Source organism: Capricornis sumatraensis, chromosome 1 (assembly GCF_032405125.1).
Source record: "Capricornis sumatraensis isolate serow.1 chromosome 1, serow.2, whole genome shotgun sequence".
Lineage (NCBI taxonomy): Eukaryota > Metazoa > Chordata > Mammalia > Artiodactyla > Bovidae > Capricornis > Capricornis sumatraensis.
In genome coordinates, this window is record NC_091069.1 from 105,063,388 (window position 1) to 105,083,449 (window position 20,062).

At 50.2% G+C, this 20,062-nt stretch overlaps 1 protein-coding gene across 2 annotated transcripts in view; it reads left to right on the forward strand.

The window, feature by feature from the left end:
- BCL2L11 (BCL2 like 11) overlaps positions 1 to 16,747 on the forward strand; it is a 45,810-nt gene extending 29,063 nt beyond the window's left edge. For both annotated transcript variants that reach the window (XM_068975799.1, XM_068975801.1), the window contains 2 exons: positions 2,525 to 2,634; positions 16,583 to 16,747. In XM_068975799.1, the coding sequence (XP_068831900.1) occupies positions 2,525 to 2,634; positions 16,583 to 16,678 (206 nt within the window). In that variant the 3' untranslated portion in view covers positions 16,679 to 16,747. The remainder of the gene's footprint in view (positions 1 to 2,524; positions 2,635 to 16,582) is intronic.
- The last annotated feature ends 3,315 nt before the right edge of the window (positions 16,748 to 20,062 follow it).

The window sequence follows — 20,062 nt, forward strand, 5'->3', positions numbered from 1 at the left end:
TGTTTCGTGTTACAGAAATACAAAGGAGGAGTATCGCTGTCCAGAAGTTGTTTAGCGTTTAGTTGAAATTTAGCCTATAATCCACAGGAGTGTAAGCCCATGGAGCAGGGCTGGGTCCTCTGGTTGCTGTATCCAGGCCATCTCCTGAGTAGTGTCTAGCTCATGGGCATTCATATTTGTTGGGTAAATTAGTGAGTGTCTTACTTTGCTAAACTTCGGGTAACTTGCCAGCAGTTTTTTTTTTTTTTTTACCAGTCTCTCATCTTTGGAAAACACGCAGTCTAGATTTCACAGACTCTTTGGATAATCGGCACTGTCTTCATTTCTGACTCTAGGGTTGGAGGCAGACTTACTCTCTCAGAGAGAGCCCAGGATAGTGAGAAATGAGCGGGGCGCTGGGATCCCGGAGAGGCGGATGCTGGTTGGCTCTGAGCAGCCACGTGGCATCCTGGGTGCTGGTTTGCTCAGGTGTATCAGTGCCTCCCTGAGATAGTCCCAGAGGTACAGATTCACAGTGGGCATTCACAGAAAAGAGGCTTTCCTTTCCCTCCAGGGTCAGTTAACTTGGTAACAGCAGCTTCTAAGTTCAAGGGCAAAGCTCATGATCACTGATAATGTAAAAAGACAGTAATGGTTTGGTCCCTCTGATAGACAAAATCCTTAAAGAGCTGCAAACCCAGGAGATCGGAGTGAACTGTGGCCTGCCATCTGGCATCATGTCTGAACTGAAACTGTTTTCTGCCAGTTTAGCCATTTAAAATGTAATTTTAATAGGCTTATACAGAGTAACGATGGAACTGTGTGTGTGATAAAGGTAGGCCAGGCAGTTTTCTGTGTGACGGGAGAGGTATTCAGGGGACGTGCCTGGCTTTTCCCGAAAGCTTCCCTGACGCCAGTGTTCGTGTTCTTTATGCGGGGTGCTTGGGGAGGGTCCCCTCTGGCTCGTGCCCAGCACGGATAATCCGGGAGAGGATCCACGAGTGTTCCTGTGCACATGGCGCGGGCACACACGCAGGGCACCCTGCTTCTTTCAGCCTCTTCGGGGTCATCTCTTTCCCTCGGGTGAGGGCTGGGGGACAGAGAAATTGGGGCAAGAAATTAAGAGGACATGGCAAAAACTCAAAAAATTTACTTTTAACTTATCTTACAGAGCTCAGAACCCACACCACCGTTGTTTGTAACGATAAATAGAACTCCAGATACGACATACAAGAAAAAAAATTTTTTTAACGAAAACACAGAACAGGAAGCTGTACTCATGTTATGGCAGAATCTGATTATCATAGGTGCTTAAGTATTTCCCTGTGGTCAAAGGGGAGCGTGTGCGCCTTAATTGCCAGTGCAGCATGCCCTTTTTAACAGGAAGTTAGAAGCCGCATGTGAAGAGCAGCTGAGATCCAAGGATCTCCTCTCTCTGCCTGTTGCCCGTGTCGCCTGCCTGTACTCCTCTGAGTGTGGCGAGTGCTTTTCCTCGCGATCCTTGGAGGACACCATCTCCTTAGTGCTCCTGGGATCTCTGGGCAAATCACTTTTTTGCATGCTCCATATTTTGGCTTGGCAGCGGGCTCATTAGCCAGCAGCTGAATGTACTGGGTGTGTTCGGGAATGACAGCTTAATGAAAGGGCGGACCTCCCTCCTCTTTGTCCTTCCAGAAGGGCTTTCGCTCTTACCCCCAGAGCATTTCCTCTCTCCCTGTGATGTTTGCACACTTGAGGCCATCTTTGTTAACTGCATTAATATCAAGACAAAACATGCAATTATGCTTTCATTTGGCCCCGTAGTGGTGCTGGTGTGGACTGGCTGTGTTTGGCCTCCTTCCATGGAAACCAACTCATTCATTTCTCAGGTTTTTTCTGACTTCACTTTGAGTAGGACAGCCATTTCATCTCATATTCCTCTGTGTCGTTTTGACATTTTCCTAGGAATTTCACCTTACCTTATGATCAAAATATAGTTATTGTCTGGACAGCCTAACTTACGTTCTTGTATGTTTCAAGGGTAAGTGGCTTCTCAGGTGGTAAAGAATCCATCTGCCAGTGCAGAGACATAGGTTCAGTCTCTGGGTCAGGAAGATTCCCCTGGGGAAGGACATGGCAGCCCACTCCAGTATTCTTAGCTGAGAAATCCCATGGACAGAGGAGCCTGGTGGACTACAGTCCACGGGGTCTCAAAGAGTCAGACATGGCTTAGTGATTAAACAGCAGCTGTAGCGTGTGTCAAGGCTCTTGGGCAGTGTTGATTGTACCATTTCCGCCTGTCCTTGCCTTCACGAAATAGAGGTGTGTAATTCATCCGCTGCAGTATATGTGAATTTGGCACTTCTGAGTCTCCAGTATCTCTTATTCATGAACCAGAGGTTACATAGCAGAGCCTGCCACTGTAATCTTGAATGTGTGATCGTAGTTCTTGACTTCTGGGAACATCCCATGTGTAAGATGGGCTGACTTCTGGAAACTGACCTCGGGACTGACTGAATGATCCATGGAAAACAATGTGATTTTTGTTCTGTCTGTTTTCATGCAGCTTCCATGAGGCAGTCTCAGGCTGTACCTGCAGATACACGCCCAGAGATATGGATTGCCCAAGAGCTACGGCGTATCGGAGACGAGTTTAATGCGTATTACCCAAGAAGGGTAAATGATGTTTTCTTTACCTCCTTTTTTGATTCTGTGCTTATTCTGGAAATGAGCAGTATTACCTAGGTGTGACCTCCTCTTCTTTCTCCATTCCCATTTTCCATTTCTTTTATAGCTGAACTTAAATGATAGCAATTAGACAAAATACAGTATGAGCCAAGGGGGGTTGTAGGAGCATAAACCTTTAACCCTCCATGCTAGAAGAAAAGGAAGTATTTATATGTTTGAAATACTTCCACAAAAATATTAATGTAGTCTTCAAGCCAGAGGGGCTCTTTCTGTCCTCCCTTGAAGCAGTTTGGGTCAGAGGTAAAGAAATTTTTAAATTTCCATCTTTACGCAGCCAAAGGGAATGATGCCAGCTTTAAAGTAAGAGTCTTGGACTTTCCTGATGGTTCTGTGGTTGAGTCTCTGTGCTTCCAATGAAGGGGTTGCGGGTTCAATCCCTGGTCAGGGAACTGAGATCCCGCTTGCTGTGGGATGCAGTCAAGAAGATGAGGGGGAAAAAAGGTAGCAGTCTCCCCCGCGGTTTGCCAGGCAGTGAGTCGGAGCAGAAGCGCCTTCTGCCCTTCCAGTCCTCACTGCTCTTCTCAGTGCTCCATTTATTGAAATGCATTTAGAGGCCAATCCTTCAGCCTATAATTCGGGGTATAAATTTTTTTATACCTCAAATTGATAGCACTGGAATTTTTGAGGCGTGCTGTTGGTTTAAAAGAAAAACAAAAATCAGCCTTAGATCTTGGGCTGCAGACACTGTATTTGTTTTGCTCAGTGGCAATGTATGTGACCATTTTGGACATCTTATTCTCATGGAAGACGTGTTAAATCGTGTAGGCTTTAACTCAGGGAGTTAGGCTCCTAGAAGCATGTGTGACTGCTTCTTATAGGGGTTCACCAACACACGCGTGAGAGAATGTGGTTTCGGCTTGCTTACCTTTATTCTGGGCTTCCTGGTGGCTCAGTGGTAATAAACCCGCCTGCCCATGCAGAAGACCCGGGTTTGATCCCTGGTTCCAGAAGATCCCCTGGAGTAGGAAATGGCAACCCACTCTAGTATTCTTGCCTGAAAATTCCGATGGACCGAGTAGCCTGGTGGGCTACAGTCCATGGGGTCACGAAGAGCAGGACACGATTTAGTGACTAAACAGTGACAATATAACATTTTTTCTGTTTCCCGTGTATGAAGGTATTTGTGTTGATTTATCCAAAAGGAAGCACTTAATTATTTTCTACAAAATAAAATTTAATGTCATTCTGTGTTCCTTCTCATCTGACTCCTTTTTTCCCAGACATCATGGCTTCATATAAACTCCTTTTAAAGACTCTTTTTTTTTCTTTCTTCTGGATGGAATTTATGCTTTGGACACCCCAATGTTTTGTCCTGTTTTCAATGTTAGTCTTTTTTGTAGCTAGCTTTTGCTGAGTAAATGAATGGTCCCTGTAAAATTGCTTTCAGCCTTTCTTATTTTCCTGTTATATACGATGCTTTCTAAGCTTTTGTAAACATACATGGAGATGTTTTCCAGTTACAAGTTATTTATTTCTCCAGTATAGAATCTCCACCAAGGAGTTAAGGGCTTTCAGAATGCTCTTACTTGCTTCATACCTTCTGTTGGGTGTGTATATGTGTGTTTGATGGGAAACGTGCTACTGTACGAGCCTGTCATTAGATGCAAGATGTCACAGGGATGAACGGGCTTCAGGGTTCCTTATGATGCTGTGTCTAGCGGGCAGAATGCCCCGCACCCTGATGGGAACCCGTTCACAGAACATAACCCCCTCTCAGCCTAGGTCTGCAGCGGCACTCCTCTTTGCAAGGTGCACTGTTGTGTAACGGGCCACAAAAGGTAGTGTTCCCCCAGTCCTCTGCCTCGGTTTCTCCGGTGGAATTTTGGGGTTACTGTGTGTGTGTATGGACTTGGCTTTCCCGCTGGACTTGGAGAGTGATCAGAAGCAGGGCCCCAGGGTATCTGGGATGTTGGTCCTGGTGCTGAGGGGAGAAGGACATGTGTCCCTCCGAGGGGTAGGCCAAATGCATCCACCGTGATTCGGGCGTGTGTCACAGATCCAGCAGGAAGAGGTGACTTCAGTGGCCGTGGCAGCCGAACAGGGTGGGCAAGGCTGTGACTGAGCAGCACACTGGCCTTGCCTCCCCCCATCTTTTGGGGCAGAGGATAGCCTTGGGACTCAGGTCTAGCTTGGGTGGGGCTCCCCAGGAGAGGTGAGGCTGTTGGGCCCTGGTGCCTTCAGAGTCCGGAAAGCTCAGGACACAGAGAACAGTCGTCAGCTCCATCCTCTTGGGAGCTGACTGAGAGCCTTTGACCACAGAGCCAGATGGGTTTAAGGAGATTTTGCCCAAGTTTCTCTTTAAACTTACGTGGAGTCGGTTGCCATTCCCTCCTCCAGGGACGTTGGGCTTGAACTTGGGCCTCCTGCATTGCCGGTGAATTCTTTACCGTCGGAGCCACCGGGGAAGCCCTTAGGAGATACCGGTGACTCTACAAAGGTCTCCCTGAGCCTTCCCAGATGGGCCTGGTCGATGCATCTCCGTGGTGGCCCTCAGTGGTCAGTGGAGAGAAGGACTAACGTGGTGGGGTCGGGGCACAGCCATCTGCACATGGAGGCGGTCGAGGTGGTGGCCAGTCCTGATCGTGTGCAAAGGAGACGCAGGCTGTCTGGCCGTGTTGTTACCTGCCTCTCCATTGAAGAAGGCAAAGCAGCCTCTAACTCTTCATGCTTCCCGCTCTGTCTCCCCTGCCCAGTGTTATTGCACGGTTTAATATAGACGGTGTTCATGTTTTGTTTTTTATTCAAATCAGATTCTCAGTGTTTTGGGTAAAATAAGTAGAAATTAGTTTCATTGCAATATCTTGCAATATTTTGTAATTATAAACCTTACTTGGCATCTCTCTTTTAAAAAAAGAACCAATGCAAAAATGCACTTGCTAATCATTTAAGAGACTAGGTTTCTATGAAGGCTGGAATATTGGGGGAAGAGTAGGGGACGGACTATAACTTAAAACGTGATTTTTCTAAAATGAAGCATATTCTCCAGATCTTATAAATAGCCGGTTCAAAGTGGCAGACTAAAACCCGGAGTGGTGACCCAGTGACCCCAGGCCTGTGGTCGCCTGTCTTGAAACTTGTCAGATTCCGAGTGGTCCATTGTTGCAGAATTGCGGGGGGGGGCGGGGGGTGCAGCTGGGGGTGGACATCTTACCAGGAAATGGGAGGCGTTTTGCTTTCAAGTTAGGCACTGTCTGTCCCCGGGAGGTGTCACTTCTTGGCAGGCAGAGTCCATTACCGCTTAGCCACTTTATGGTGGGTCATGGCCTTTTAAATATTTGGTGTCCTTAGCTACTTAATATGGCTACAGTACCTTTTGTGGAGTGTTGGTCTTTTGTTGCCACAAGCCTTGCAAAGCCTGACAGGCTGCATTCCCCTTTCGCAGTTAGAGCGCTAGGGGAAATTGTCGTGTGGTCAGTGGCCTTGAGGAGGGTGGGGGGCGGGCTGTGGGCCGAAGCTTTGGAGGCTGAATCCCTGAAGCAGGAGGTGAGAGAGGCCCAGGTGAGCTCAAAGCCCAGGTGAATGTTCCCTTCTCTTCCAGGGACTCTATGTCATCTCCCCAAACCACCCTGCCTGGGCAGGGGGACCCTTCACCCTACCTGATGGGAGTTTTATTGCTCCATGCATGCTGTGTTTTAACTTTTGGTTTTGAAATAATTGCAGAGTTTTACACCAAAGTTGCAAAATGGTACAGAGACCCCGCTTGTATCTGCCACCCAAGCCCCTGCTGCTGACTCTGCCACATGTGGTTAACATCCTCCTCCCTTAAACCTTGGGCTCCCTGGTGGCTCCAATGGTGAAGAATCTGCCTGCAGTACAGGAGATGCAGGCTCAGTCTCTGGATTGGAAGGATCCCCTGGAGGAGGGCACGGCCACCTACTCCAGTACTCCTGCCTGGAGAATCCCACCGACAGAGGAGCCTGGTGGGCTGCAGTCACAAAGGGGGTCACAGAGAGTCTGACACGACTGAGTGGCTTTCACTTTTCTCACACCTACCTGTGTGCAGACTATTTTCTGAACTGTTGGAGAAGTTGCAGGCACGATACTCCTTTATTCTCTTAATTCATCAGCGTGTCCTTCCTATGAATAAGCGTATTCTCTTATGTAACCAGTAACCACAGTGTAGCGAGCACGGCTGGGAAATGAATAGCATCACAGAGCTGTGTCATCTGTGGGCTGCCTGCAGACCTTGCCGGTTGTCCCAGCAGTGTGACGTCGTGTCCTCCCGCGCGCATTGTATCAGGAGGCACAGGGTGTCCATCCGTCTCATTCCGGAGCCCCTGGTCAGAGGTGGTGTTCTCTACTACAAATCAGTACTTTCCTATTCATGATGGAAGGAAAGTGTGGTTATTTCATGAGTGTATTTCCCGTGTTTGCTTCATTTATCAAAATAAGTTCCTGGGTCCCTGATCAGTTCAGCAGGTTATTACACATCTCTCTCAGGCTTCCCAGGTGGCTAAGTGGGTAAAGAATCTGCCTGCCAATGCAGGAGATGCAGGAGACTCGGGTTCCATCCCTGGGTGGGAGATCCCCTGGAGAAGAGCAAGGCAATCCGCTCCAGTATTCTTGCCTGGAGAATTCTCATAGAGGACCCTGGTGGGCTACAGTCCATGGGGTTGCAGAGATTTGGACATGGCTAAAGTGACTGAGCATGCTCACTCTAATTTGATGCTCAATTGGCTAGTGGCAGATTTGGCTAGTGGCAGCCTCCGGCGTGTCTCCATGCCGTAATTAGGCACTGAAGTGCCTCGGCACCCCAGTCACATGCAGACTTGTAGTGGGACAGAACCTAAGGGGCTGAAGAGGCGATGGAGCTCTGGAGTCCCTCTGGGATTTGCTGGTGGGTGACCTGCAGCCACACAGTGTCCTGGCTGCACGGCTCCCCGTGTCCTCCTCTCTGGGACCCTGAGGAGGGAGGAGAGAGCTCTTTCGGAACTCTGGGCAGCCAGGGCTGTCGGTGGACCTGCAGGGAAGCCACATCTCTCTCTGGGGCTTTCTGAAGAGGGCGAGGAGCTGGCAGGAAGCCCGGGGGCAGCAGCACCTCTGTGTGCTTCAGTCGCCCTGCTCACTGCTGCCTCCTCCTCCCCCAGGCCGCCTGCTTTCCTGTTGTTCTTGATTGCCTCTGGCTTCGTCCACAATTCAGAAATTGCTTGAGTGCAAGTCCAGGATCCTCTGCTGGAGGGAGTGTCAGCAAGCAGGGACTCTGGTCCCTTGCAGGCATGGGATGCTTTGTGCTCATGGCCAGTTCTCAAGGATGCCGTCCACTTGGGTGGGATTCTCAGGTTTGTTTGGGGTTGTAGTTCAAGGCTGTGACGGGGGTATTAGACCCTTCGGAATGTAAAAACATGTGCTCTTGGGATGACTAGGCCCCTTCCCCCATTCTCTAACCTGCGTGCCTGCCCTTCCCAGTACCCAGACTGGGACGTTCACCTTCTTTCCTAGGCATCAGGTGACCCAGCCTAAGTCACTCTGCGCTCAGGTAGGCTGTGACCTGGGGATGTCCCGGTAGGGGCCTGCAGTGGACAGCTACACCTGATGCCCATCGGATAGGCTGTCCAGATGGGCCAGAAGTGGATGAAAACCCTTGCGTTGTTTGATCTCAGGAAACAGTGTGTCTTTCGTTGGGGCTGTCAGCCTACTTTTGGTCCTGGGCGTGTGCCGGCATGAACTGACCCAACCCTCCAGCGGAAGTGCATCCCTGAAGTAGACGAAGTAGAGAAGAGAAACGGGCTTAGAGGCTGGTTTTGAGGGGAGCAACAGGAAAACTGGTATCAACACATTAGCATTTTCATGTTAGTTGACCCTTGAACATCGGAGGGGCTTGGGGCACGACCCTGCACTCAGACAGAAATCCATCATTACCATCTCTGCCTCAAGACAGAGAAACTAGTAAACGACTCACCCAAGGGCAGGAGGCTGAAGCAGTTTGGATGGCATCGGGACTCAACTGTTTCCACATAGTATAATCTCTAACTGAACACAAACTTTTCCGCACACTTAGCTAATTTAGAGATCAACAGAATGAAAACTAGGTACTATATTGAAAAAAATCCATGCGTAAGTGGACCTGCACAGTTCAAAGCCATCTTGTTCAAGGATCATATGTAAGATACATGAACCTGCTGTTTGACCCTTATTTTTAAAAGTGATATTCTCCTGTCTTCTGTAGATAGTGGACAGGGAGAGGTCAAAATTGCAACTTGTTTGGTAATAACGTAAACCACATGTACACGCAGAGATGCATGTTCTCAGACGGTTCTCTTTTGAGGCCTTCGTTAATTGCATGTTGGAGTCAAACAAAATAAAATGCTCTATATTACTGTCTGAAAAAAAGAATAAGGAAAAATCTGCATCTTAAACATTGAAACTAGACCCATGGTATCTCACGAGATGGTGCTTCTCACTTGACTCACACGTTGATAGAGTGACAGTTTTTGTAGCAAAAACAGCTGTGATTAGGAAACGTAAATTGACGTCTACCGTTTATGTGTGATACAGTCTTCAGGCTTGGTGAATGTCTTCCTTGGAGTTGAATGAGGCAGTTGTGGATTTTAGAGCCTTGCACACATGCCTTCTCGGAGAGCATGAGGTTCAGATTACCTCCATCAAGACAGCAGCTGTGGATCGTGGGTTTTTTAGGTAAGGGCTTTCTTATGGAGGGTGAAGTGTGATCTCGCAGGAAGAAACAGCTCATGGGCGAGTGCAGGGGCCTCGATCCCTGACTCCGTCCCTTCACCTTCGGGAGCCCTGTATTCAGTCAGTCTCTTCGGGATATGTGAAAGTGAAGTTGCTCAGTCGTGTCCGACTCTTTGCGACCCCATGGACTGTAGCCTGTCAGGCCCCTCCGTCCATGGGATTTTCCAGGCAAGAGTGCTGGAGTGGATTGCCACTTCCTTCTCCAGGGGATCTTCCCGACCCAGGAATCAAACTCGGGTCCCCCGCACTGCAGGCAGACGCTTTAACCTCTGAGCCACCAGGGAAGATCTTTCGGGATGTGTAGTGACAGTTAAATCTAAAGCGTGGAGAGATGGATCTAGAAAATGCTGTCTTCCACCAGGGCTGTTCTCTCTCACTCTGAACTGTAATTGACTTTTCTTCATTGATCTTTATAGAAGGAGAGAGGCTAGTAACTTTGTTCACCTGTCTGATAAGTACCCAGTTTGTTAAAGGAAATGTTGGGGGGCTGGACCTGGGTGGGGGGGACTCCGGACGTGCTGTGTGTATCTGGGCCACACAGCTGTGAGCTGGGGTTGAGGCGCTGATGTGTGGGTGCATGCCTGGGTGGGCACCAAGCTGGATATGGGCTCGCTCACATCACCCGTGAGGGCACCGTCGTGCTGTGGCAGGTGGGCACACCTGCACGGTTGCCTGGCCCTTGGGGGACTGGAGGCCGTCAGCACATAACCATTTGGAGATGCAGGTGCCTGGAGGGGGACTTCAGAGAGGGCTAACTGGGGTTTTTTAATTTCTTGAGGAGGAAATGATGATACCCTGGAGGCTCAGCCCTCCTGCAGACGTACAGAAATAATCAGCCTATCACGTCATCCTCCGCTCGATTTCTCCCGGCTGAGCCAAAGCAGAGGGGTTTGGGCTGTGGTTAAAGTGTGTCTGTCTCATTAGCATTTTTTGGAGCCTGGGCCTTTCACAAGCACATATGCTTGCTCTGAATCAAGTATTTCATCAAGTGGTGTCTTGTGCTGGAGTGTTCATTGTCATCTCTGGCTTCTCTGTGGTTGGCACAGCGATACCCCTCGAGGGTCATGGGCCAGGGTTCTTCATTTCAGCCAACATGGGGCCTGGAAACCAAGTTTTCTATTTGTAGGGGTGATACTGAGCTAAGAAAATCTGGTGCATGACAGGTCAGTGAGGGAAGTGGCTATTTGCCCTACCGAAAGCATCACCTGTGATAGATGCTTTGAAGTGATGCTGACAGTCAGAAGGTGGGATTCATGACGACACGGTCTTCCTGCAACGTTGGGGCACCGCTTGCCTCCCTGGTGGGAGCTGGGTGCAGTGCTGTGGGAAATCTCACTCCTGGTGCTGGGAGGCTGTGAGAGGGGGCACCACATCCGGCCGAGGGGATCCCCTGGCGCTCTTTCCACAGCTGTGTTGACAACAAAGCTTGCTCGGCACTAGCTATGCAAATACCCTTGTTGCCTTGGTGACAGATAGAAAGTGAGTTTGGCCTTGGGGCAGCATCAGTCTGACACCTGAGAAGAGCGGTGCACGTGGAGCTTGTGCTGGAATCCCAGCCGAGTCGCCCCTGGAGTCTGGTCTTAAAGTGGAGAGGCCAAGTCGTCTTTCCGGGCTCCACGTCGAGTCATTGTGCACGGGCCCTGTTCTCTCTGACCTGTAGTCTCACAGGCTGGTCGTTTAGAAGAACATTTAGACTGGTGGGTTATGAGTGGGCAGAGGGGGTCTTCCATCCAACAGTGGGGCCGCTCTGCCCCTTGCCTCAGCCTGTCCCCTGCGATGGTAAGTGTTCAGCCTTGTTTTGGAAGATGCAGAGCAAACACCGTACATCCGGGCAGACACTCTATCTGCATTTGCCCAAACTGGAGCAGAGGTTCTCTCTGTAAGAGTCCTTCCTGGTCTCAAGAGTCTAGAATTCAGTCTCCTATAACAAATGACCACTTAGAGATAAATCTGTATTAAAAAAAAAAAAGTTTGGGACGTCTTAGGCATTCATGTTGAAATTCTCTTAAGAAGGAAGCTTTTGAACAAGTTAAATCACTCAGAGTCTCAGAGTTCTGGTATACCTTGCTTTTTGGTTTGTCTCCAAGAGTTTGGTATCGTGCTCTGTTTTGATAAGATGGTGAAGATAGTGTCGTGTTGCCATTGTTACCTTGCCTGCCAGAAAACTCCTAAGTAAACTGTGGTTCTGTGGCACCAAATCTCAGTCCTAGTTCCCTAGTTCCCTTTTTTTCCTTTTCATTTTTCCTTTTTTTTTTTTTTTTTAGTCTCTTATTCATGTTTATGGTCTTACCCAACCTTTATTTCTACTGAGCTTTGTGCATCTCTGTGGTTTTGATGGGAAGCCCCCTTGAGTGATGATGCTGAGTGAACCTGCGGCTGGTGCTTACTGAGTCATCAGGCCCAGTGAGGTCTGGCCCTGCCTGTGGAGCCCAGATTGCTGAGTGTGTCCTGCGCTGTGCTGGAGCTCGAGGCAAGCAGTGGGGTCACCTGGTGTTTCCTGATCTGGAGGCTCGGTCTGTGAGACGCAGGAGAGCCACGCTGGCTCAGAGGTCGTGGTTCCATTGAGCGGTGAGAGTGGGAGATGCTATGAGTCCCCAGGCTCGGGCGCATGAAGTCAGAAGGCCTGGTGTGTCCTGTGGGCTTCGAAGGGTCCGGGCTCCTCGATGCCTGCAGGACAGGAAAGCAGAATCCGTTGCCCTCTGCGGGCGTGCGTGGTCAGCCTGACCAGTTCTCCCAGGCAGGCTGGGAGAGTATTTTAAAAGACTTCTTCTTAAAAAAGTATTTATTTATTTTTTATCTGTGCTGTGTTTTGTTGCTGAGCAGATTTTCTCTAGCTGTGGTGAGGGGGCCTATTCTCCAGTTACGGTGCCTGGGCTTCTCATTGTAGTGGCTTCTCTTGTTGGGACACAGACTCTGGATGCACAGGCTTCAGTATTTGCAGCACGCAAGCATAGTAGTTGCAGCTCACAGACTCTAGAGTGCAGGCTTCGTGGTTGTGGCCCACGGGACCAGGAGTCCATGGCACGTGGGATCTTCCCGGGTCAGGGATCCACCCTATGTACCCTGTGTTGGCAGGCGGATTCCTACTCACTCTACCGCTAGGGAAGTCCCCTCTTTTTTTTAAATAAATTCCCTTAAAAAAATTATTTGTTTGTGCTGGGGCCTTGGTTGTGGCACGTGGGATCTTTGGTCTTCGTGGAGGCATGCAGGGTCTTTAGTTGAGGCATGTGGGATCTAGCTCCCTGAACAGGGATCGATCCAGGGCCCCCTGCCTTGGGAGCAGAGTCTTAGCTACTGGATGACCAGGGAGGTCTCTCCAGATCTGTGTTGCATCCTGCATGCCTGCTTCCCAGGCAAGAGAGCATGTTTGGTCTGCGGATGGAATTAAAATTCCCCGACCCGTGGTTGGTGGTCCCAGAGCTGAAGCCCTGCTGGTGGCCGGTGCTGTGTCCTGCCACAGCGATCAGTGCCACAGCGCGTTGCCCCGTCTGCTCCTTGGACAGGAAGGACCTCCCGTATCTTGGCTCTGTTCTGCGCGGGCCTTGGTTTCGCTGGCACGCGTGGGTGCTTTTCAGTCTGCAGGGCGGGAACTTGCACGTGCCTGCGCCTGGCTTCTGGGCTGGGGCCCAGGCCTTCTCTGCAGCTGTTCCCACTGATGGCAGTGCCGCAGGCGCCCTGTGCGGTGGGCTGTGACTCGGGAGTGCCCGCGAGACCTCCTGCATGCAGACAGGCTTTGAAGTCAGGTGTCCTGTGATGCGGGCCCATGTGAGGGCTGCCAGAGCCCCTCGGCCAGAGAGGAGCGAGGACCGTGAGGGGGACCTGGGTGTAGACCCCGGAGACAGGCGTCCCGGTGGGATGGCGTGCTGTGCTTTGTGTGCGTGTGGGTGAGCAGAAGAGGAAACTGAGAGAGAGAAGGGATTTGAACCTAGGAGCGTGTTTAGCTTTTTAATCTTTTTCCCTCCAAATGTAGCATTGTCATATATCTTTTTAAAGTGTTTTTATGGTTTAGACTAAAGCAGCGCTATGCAGTTCTTGAGCCAGGAAGCGCTGGTTTTCACTTAAGGGCAAAGGCTTAGGAGCAATGGTTGAGCATGCACGGGTATATTAGTTTGCTAGGGTGGCTGGAGCATAGGCAGGGGGCCTTAAACAGCGGAAACAGCTTTCTTTCACAGTCCTGGAGGCCAGAAGCCAAGGCCTCTCGTTCGCCGCGCTGCAGACAGTGTGTGTTGGTGACTCCCCCTGGCGAGATGATGTCTGTGCCCTCTGCAGGTGTCAGGGGCAGCGTGTCCGCCCTGATGGGAGCTGCCCGTCCTCCAGCTGTCTGAGGTGTGAGCTGTCCACGCTGAGCCAGCAGCAGCTTTGGCTGGCTGGGCCAGCTGTCAAGGGCTTTCTGGGCTGGCACAGCTCTCGGAATCAGCAGTAATGGCTTCCTCCGTTGAATGGCGTCCAGAATCGGTGGTTCACTGGCTTGATGGCGTGTACCGGGCTGTCCCGCAGGCCGTCAGGGGGGCCAGGTGTGCCCCGTCTTCGCTCACTCAGGCCTTGCAGCATCTCCTCGTTGGTCAGGGGCTGGGTGTCCCTTTCGCCAAATTTTTCCTGCGTTCCCCTGCCACCCTGGCACGTCTTTGTATCTCCACCGCATATTCTTCTCATGCGAGATGAAAGCAACACTGTTAATGACAAATTTTTTTGCACCTGTTGTCCTCATAGTGTGCGTGGAAGGTTTTCTCCTCTTAGATAATTCCATTTCTGGAATATAAAATTGGCCAAGGGTCAGCAGGGTCCATCCCTACTGTGTGACCCGGTCCCCTCATGGGGTCATCTTGACTCCATTCTCTGGTCCACCTGAAGGCCACCAGGGACAGCCAGACGGCTTTAAGACGGCTTTCCCCATCTTGAAGCAGTGGCTTAGCCCAGCCCCATGTACACTTTCTTCATTTTAGTAAATCGTGGTTTTATTTTGAATAAGCCTCTTTCAACCTGTTAATATTAGTCTCAACTAAAATTAACCTTCCCCTAAATTATTCTCACCCCAAAGAAGCAAAGTAATTTAGAAAGTTAAATCAAAACAAAGCAATCTTGTGTGTCGAGCAGATAAAAATCGCAGACTGTGGTTACGGAACGCCTCTACAGGAATCGCTTACATAAAGCTGATTTCCTCCAGTCTGGTTCTGGAAGGAGCAAGGGAAGTGCTCAGGCCTTATCACAGTCCCATCCCGTCCAGCACGCCCCCGAGGGCTCTGTAAACAGTGGCCAGCAGGGAGCCCTGCTTGCAGCTGGCATCTGCAGGCGGCAGTTAGGTCTGGGAGGGGACGCCCGTCCTCAGCCTGCCCCATGGCCAGTGGTCCCACGATTCTGCATCGGAAGAGACCAGCCCGCCAGAGTGAGGAGAGGGGTTGATGGAGAGCTTCAGACAGAACAGGGAGCGGGCCCGGGGTGTTGCGTTCAGGCCTGAGCAGAGAAACAGCTCCTGGCTGGAAGTGGGTCGTCTGTTTCCAGCTTTGGCTGGTCTGGTTGTGCACCCTGCTTGCTGCTTCTTGTTCGGTTGCTCAGTTGTGTCCAACTCTCTGGGACCCCAGGGACTGTAGCCCGCCAGGCTTCTCTGTCCATGGGATTTTCCAGGCCAGGATCCTGGAGTGGGTTGCCATTCCCTCCTCCAGGGGATTTTCCCTACCCAGTGATGGAACCTGCATCTCCTGCAGGTGGGTTATTTACTGATGAGCCACTGATCGGGGAAGGCTTTACACCCTGCACTTACCTGCAAAATGGATTAGACCCGAAGGTGGGCGTGCTCTGGAAGACATGGGGACCTTGAGGCGTTCAGTAGCCTGCCAGTTTCCTTCTGAGCACTATCTCGGCTTGTCCTAAACCTGTGGGGGTCACCGGCAGATAGACCTGTTCTATCTTCGGTCACACTCTGCCTGCCACTCAGGGGTGAAGGCTGGAGGGGCGAGGGTTGAGTCCACCTGTTTATCGACCCTGGCGGCTGTGCCGGGCTGACAGCACGCGCTCAGAAGAGCTGCCGCACGCCAGAGGCAGGGAGGCGCGTCAGCACTTCACTTTGTTTAGCTTCTTGGGGCAGATCACCCCGAGACTCATGCTTAAGGGAGCCTGAAACCTATTTGAATGTCAGTGACTTAGTTAGTCACTTGCAGCCACCGGGTTCCCATTTGCTTTACCCATGCCTCTCTTCACGGGACCCCAACTTGGGGTGACATTTCTCAGCGCCTGTGCAGAGGTGGTGGATGTTACTGCTCTTCATCCTGTTCGTGACGCCATTTGTCTTGCTGTCCACACTCTCTACGCTGTTCGCTGAACCCGGGGCAGGCAAGGCCTGAGCTCAGAGGCTGGAAGGAGACGCAAGGGGCCTCAGGAACTGCAGACACGTTTCTTCTCTCCTGGCTGGCGCAGCAGCCACAACATAACCGTAACATAGCCAAAATGTACCGTCATATAACATCACGGTACCACTCCAGTGTAGCCCTGGTGCAGCAGCAGCCAGGGCTTTCACCGTGAAGCTCACACAGGCATGCAGTGCACAGCAACCCGTGACCAAGCGGGCACCTCGTGACGCACGTCCACAGCGCTGTGAATGGTCTGAGCTGTTGCACAGCCATTATTTACAAAACATGGGCCGAGAGGGCCTGGCCACGCCATCTTGGCTGATTTGCTCTCGCCCTGCGCTGGGTTGTCCCTTGCCAGTGGTTGCTGCCTCCCCTAGTCCAGGCCGCTCTGGTCAGCTGGGACGTCACCTGTGGAAAGAATGTGCAGTTTCTATTGTTGCTGTTTTGTTTTTGACCGCAGCAGGCGGAACCTTAGTTCCCTGATAGGGGATCAAACCTCTGCTCTTTGCCTTCGAAGCGCAGAGCCTTAGCTGCGGGACCACCAGGGAGGTACTCCAGAATTATGTGGTGTTTAGAGAGAGAAGCAGATTCAGGGGTCCTCTTTGAGTCTCCAAACAGCCTTTCAGTCATTTTATAAAGAGCATCCCTCAGTGCCGCTGCTCCTTAGGGGGTGACAGCTCTGGGAAGAACTGGCGCTTGGGTGGCCTGGCGCCCTTCTCAGTGGTCCCCACAGGACGATCGCTCCCGTAAATGCGGGTGCCCTCCTCCCCCCCCACCCCCAGTCCCGCCTGAAGCGAGTCAGGGCTGGGCAGTAAGCAGCTCCTGTCTTCTCGTTGCAGGTCTTCGTGCGTCACCAGGCGATTGAGGGCCACCCACAAATGGTCCTCCTGCGCGTCTTGCGCTACCTTGTGCGTCTGGTGTGGAGGATGCAGTGACGGCGCATGCAGACGTTCCGCTCTTCTCAGACCGACCAGCCCCTCGCCGCGGGGTCGCGGCGCTTCAGTGCCCTTGCTGTGCAGCAGTCCTTTGCTGGAAGGGTGGGCAGAGAGCCAGCCGGCATGTCCCTGGAGGACACCAAGCTGCACGTGGACCTGACCTTTGTCTGTTCATCACCATGCGGCCGAATTTCCAACGGAAGCTTGATGTGAATGTAAATGAGGGAGGGATTCTCTTTTTTTAAAAAACAATGTACAAATCATGGTTCTCTGGAACAAGATTTTATGCAAGAATGGTGTTTACATGCAGTGTGTGTGTTTTTTTCTCCCACCTTTGATAAGAGCAGGTTTTTCAAAAAGGAAATGGAAACTTTTTAACCAACTCATGAGTGATTTTTGTAGTAAAATTTTAAGAACCTTTTGCCTGCTGTCAGAGGAGTATATAAACTCTGCAGTGGAAACTGAGCCAGCTCATTTATAAAGCTGCCTTAGTTTATTTTTAGAGGTCACCATACAGCATTTTTAAACGGGAGAGGTATGGCATGGCCCCTCCCTTCCCTGCCATTGCCTCTTGGACCTTTTTTTTTTTTAATCACTATTATTAATACCAAAAATGTTTTTATGAAATGGAACTGGTAAAAGGGGCAGAGAGAGGTCCTTTGTCAGCCTGTATTGACATGCCACTCCCCTTGTGTAAATACCTACTTACCTCCTTAAAATTCAGTTATATCTGTGGCAAAATTTTACTCTGTGTGTGTGTGTGTGTGTGTTTTGCTTACATCCTTCGGTGATGCTCTCCCAGCCTGTCAGGGCACTGAGGAACACATCTGGTCCGCTGTTTTTGTGGTAAAAGGCAGTTGGGTCTGAGCCCGGGTCTGTATCAGACATGGGTCTGTCTGTCTCTTGGTAGCTCACCCATTGGGGAGTGCTCGCTGGCGGTTCTCGCTTGCTTTGATGGACTTGTTTAGACGTGTTCCGCAGAGGTTCAGGGCAGTCATAACACCAGATTTGCTGCGGCTTTCCTATAGCACAGGGTGGGCACTCGGCCTAAGGCCCCAGGTGACTAGCATGCCCGCCTGTGGCCAGGTTCAGCTGCAGGGGGCCACACTCGAGCCCTCGTGGGAATTGGCAGAGGCTGTGGCAGGGCTTTAAGCAGCTGTTTTCTGGGCATCCTGGCCTTTCATCCAACTCAGAGTCCCTCTGGCCTTCAGTGGCTCTTGGCTAACTGCTCTTTGAAGTAAAGGCTTCATTCTGCTCTCAGCAGTTCTCATACAGAATACCATCAGACGCAGGGCTGTCTGTGTCAGTCGTCCACCTCCTGGACTGCTGGGTTTTTGTCAGGCCCCCTTTCCTGCAGCCACTTTTGTTGGGGGTGCTCTTCCTTCACACCTGCCAGGAGGAAGGCAGAGAATGCAGGCTCAGGAGCTGCTCAGTCTTTTCAAAGGCAGATAAACTCCCGAGGAGACCCAGGACAGACAGATGAGGGAGCGTTGCAAGCAGGGAGGTGGGGGTCATTCTGTGAATCCCATCGCTCTTACAGTTTTTGAAACCTCAACTGATTAAACAGCTTTTTAAAAGACATACATGATGTTTCAAACAAGTCAACAGTGCCAGCAACAACTGTCATGTTTGCTTTGGGCCCAACGAGGACCAGTGTTTTCTCCTTATCGGTTGGAACAGTGGACTCATTTTTGTATCTTTATAGTTTTTATATATATATATATATGTTACATATGTACTTTTTCCTTAGGTAGAGAGAGATTTGACTCCAAATATTCTTCCTTCTAAACATTTTCTTTTCCCCAAGTAGCTTTTTGGGGTCTTGAATTGTTCTAAAAGCTGTGTTGAGTCTCAGCCTGCGTGTCCTTTGACCCTTTGTCTTGAGCCCGTCCGCTGGATCCTCTAGTCCGTGCAAACGGCTAAGGCGGTCCATGGAACTGCAGCTGTGGGCCTGCTGCACACACACACCAAAGACGTATTTGGTTCTGGGCCGCTCCCCCCAGGATCCCCGTATTCACGGCCAGTCTCTTGGACTGGAGCACTTTATTCCTTCAGCACCGGTGCCCCGGGGGGCCGAGCGCTTGCTCACCCACCTGCAAGCTTACCTTGGGCTTGGGGGCCTCCAGGCCCCCTGGGCTGGCCGTGGAAGCAGCTGGTGAGAAAATGAGAGATTCTATGAACTGTAGAAGTATTAAAACGAGGATGTTGCCCCCGGGACTTGAGAGGTGACGAGACATCCCTGTACTGTACGTATCTGTTGATCATGATGCCTCCTTCCTGCAGAAGGTATGCCCATGGCTGGGTGTACCTTTGATGTCTTACTTTTCCTTCCTTTGACTTTAAGTAGAAAGCAAAAATAATTCGGTCCCTTGTTGGAAACTTAATGCAGGTTTTGTGCCTTGATCACCCCGTCTCATGTGACGTTTATAGAAAGTGGCCTGTGACTTTTCACAGGAATGCAATAAACACGTGAAATTAACTTCATGAGTGAATTTGCTAATTACCTGGACCCCTCCCTAGACCTGAATTGATGAAGATTTTTTTTTCTTGGTTTAAAAAAAAATGTACATAGTAAACTACAACTTTCGCCTGTTTCTCCTTCTTAATATTGTATATATTTTGACTATTTATTAGATTAGGAAGTCGTATTTTACTTATCAACTGAGCCAAATGTCTGTGCAATTATTATGTGTCCTTGTAAAATTTTGTACAGCCTAAATGAGTAAAAGAAAAAAAAAATCAGTTTTTACTCAACTTTTTCAGAATTGATTGTAAATATTGTAGATTCTTTTTCTATGTAATGTGTCCTACTGTTTCATAATGCTGTAACTTGTAGGAATGTTGTATATTTATTTCTGGCTTATTTAATGTCTTAAGTTCTGCAAAGTGTTGACCTCCCTTTCCCCTTTGCCCCCTGCTGTCCTGTTAATTGCTTTAACTCTTGAGGTGGTGACTGGTCAGCGCTCGGCTGGCCATGTGGTCTCCCCAGGGTGGCCCTCCCCAGCTTTGCTTCCTGGTTCTAGTCCAGTGGGTTTAAATTCTTAGGGTTTGCTGTCCTCATGATGAGGTTTGTGTTTAGACAGCATAATGAGAGACCAGAAATCTGATAGGCTATCAGATTCTCCTCTAGAACTTTCCAGTGACTCTTTAATTCCTGAACAGCTAGCTTCTCATAGAAACAAGTGCTGTTAACTTAGGCCATATCTTACAAAACAAAATACTCATCGTTAGCAGTGGGAAAGACCTTTCCATTGAAGATTCATCCCTGACAGCTCAGTGTTTAGAGAGGCTCACACGTCCACTTCTGAGGTGTTGCCATGAGACTGTTGAAGGCAGAGGCCAGGCAGATTGAAGGCCGGGTTGACCAGTTGCCCTGCTTCCCAA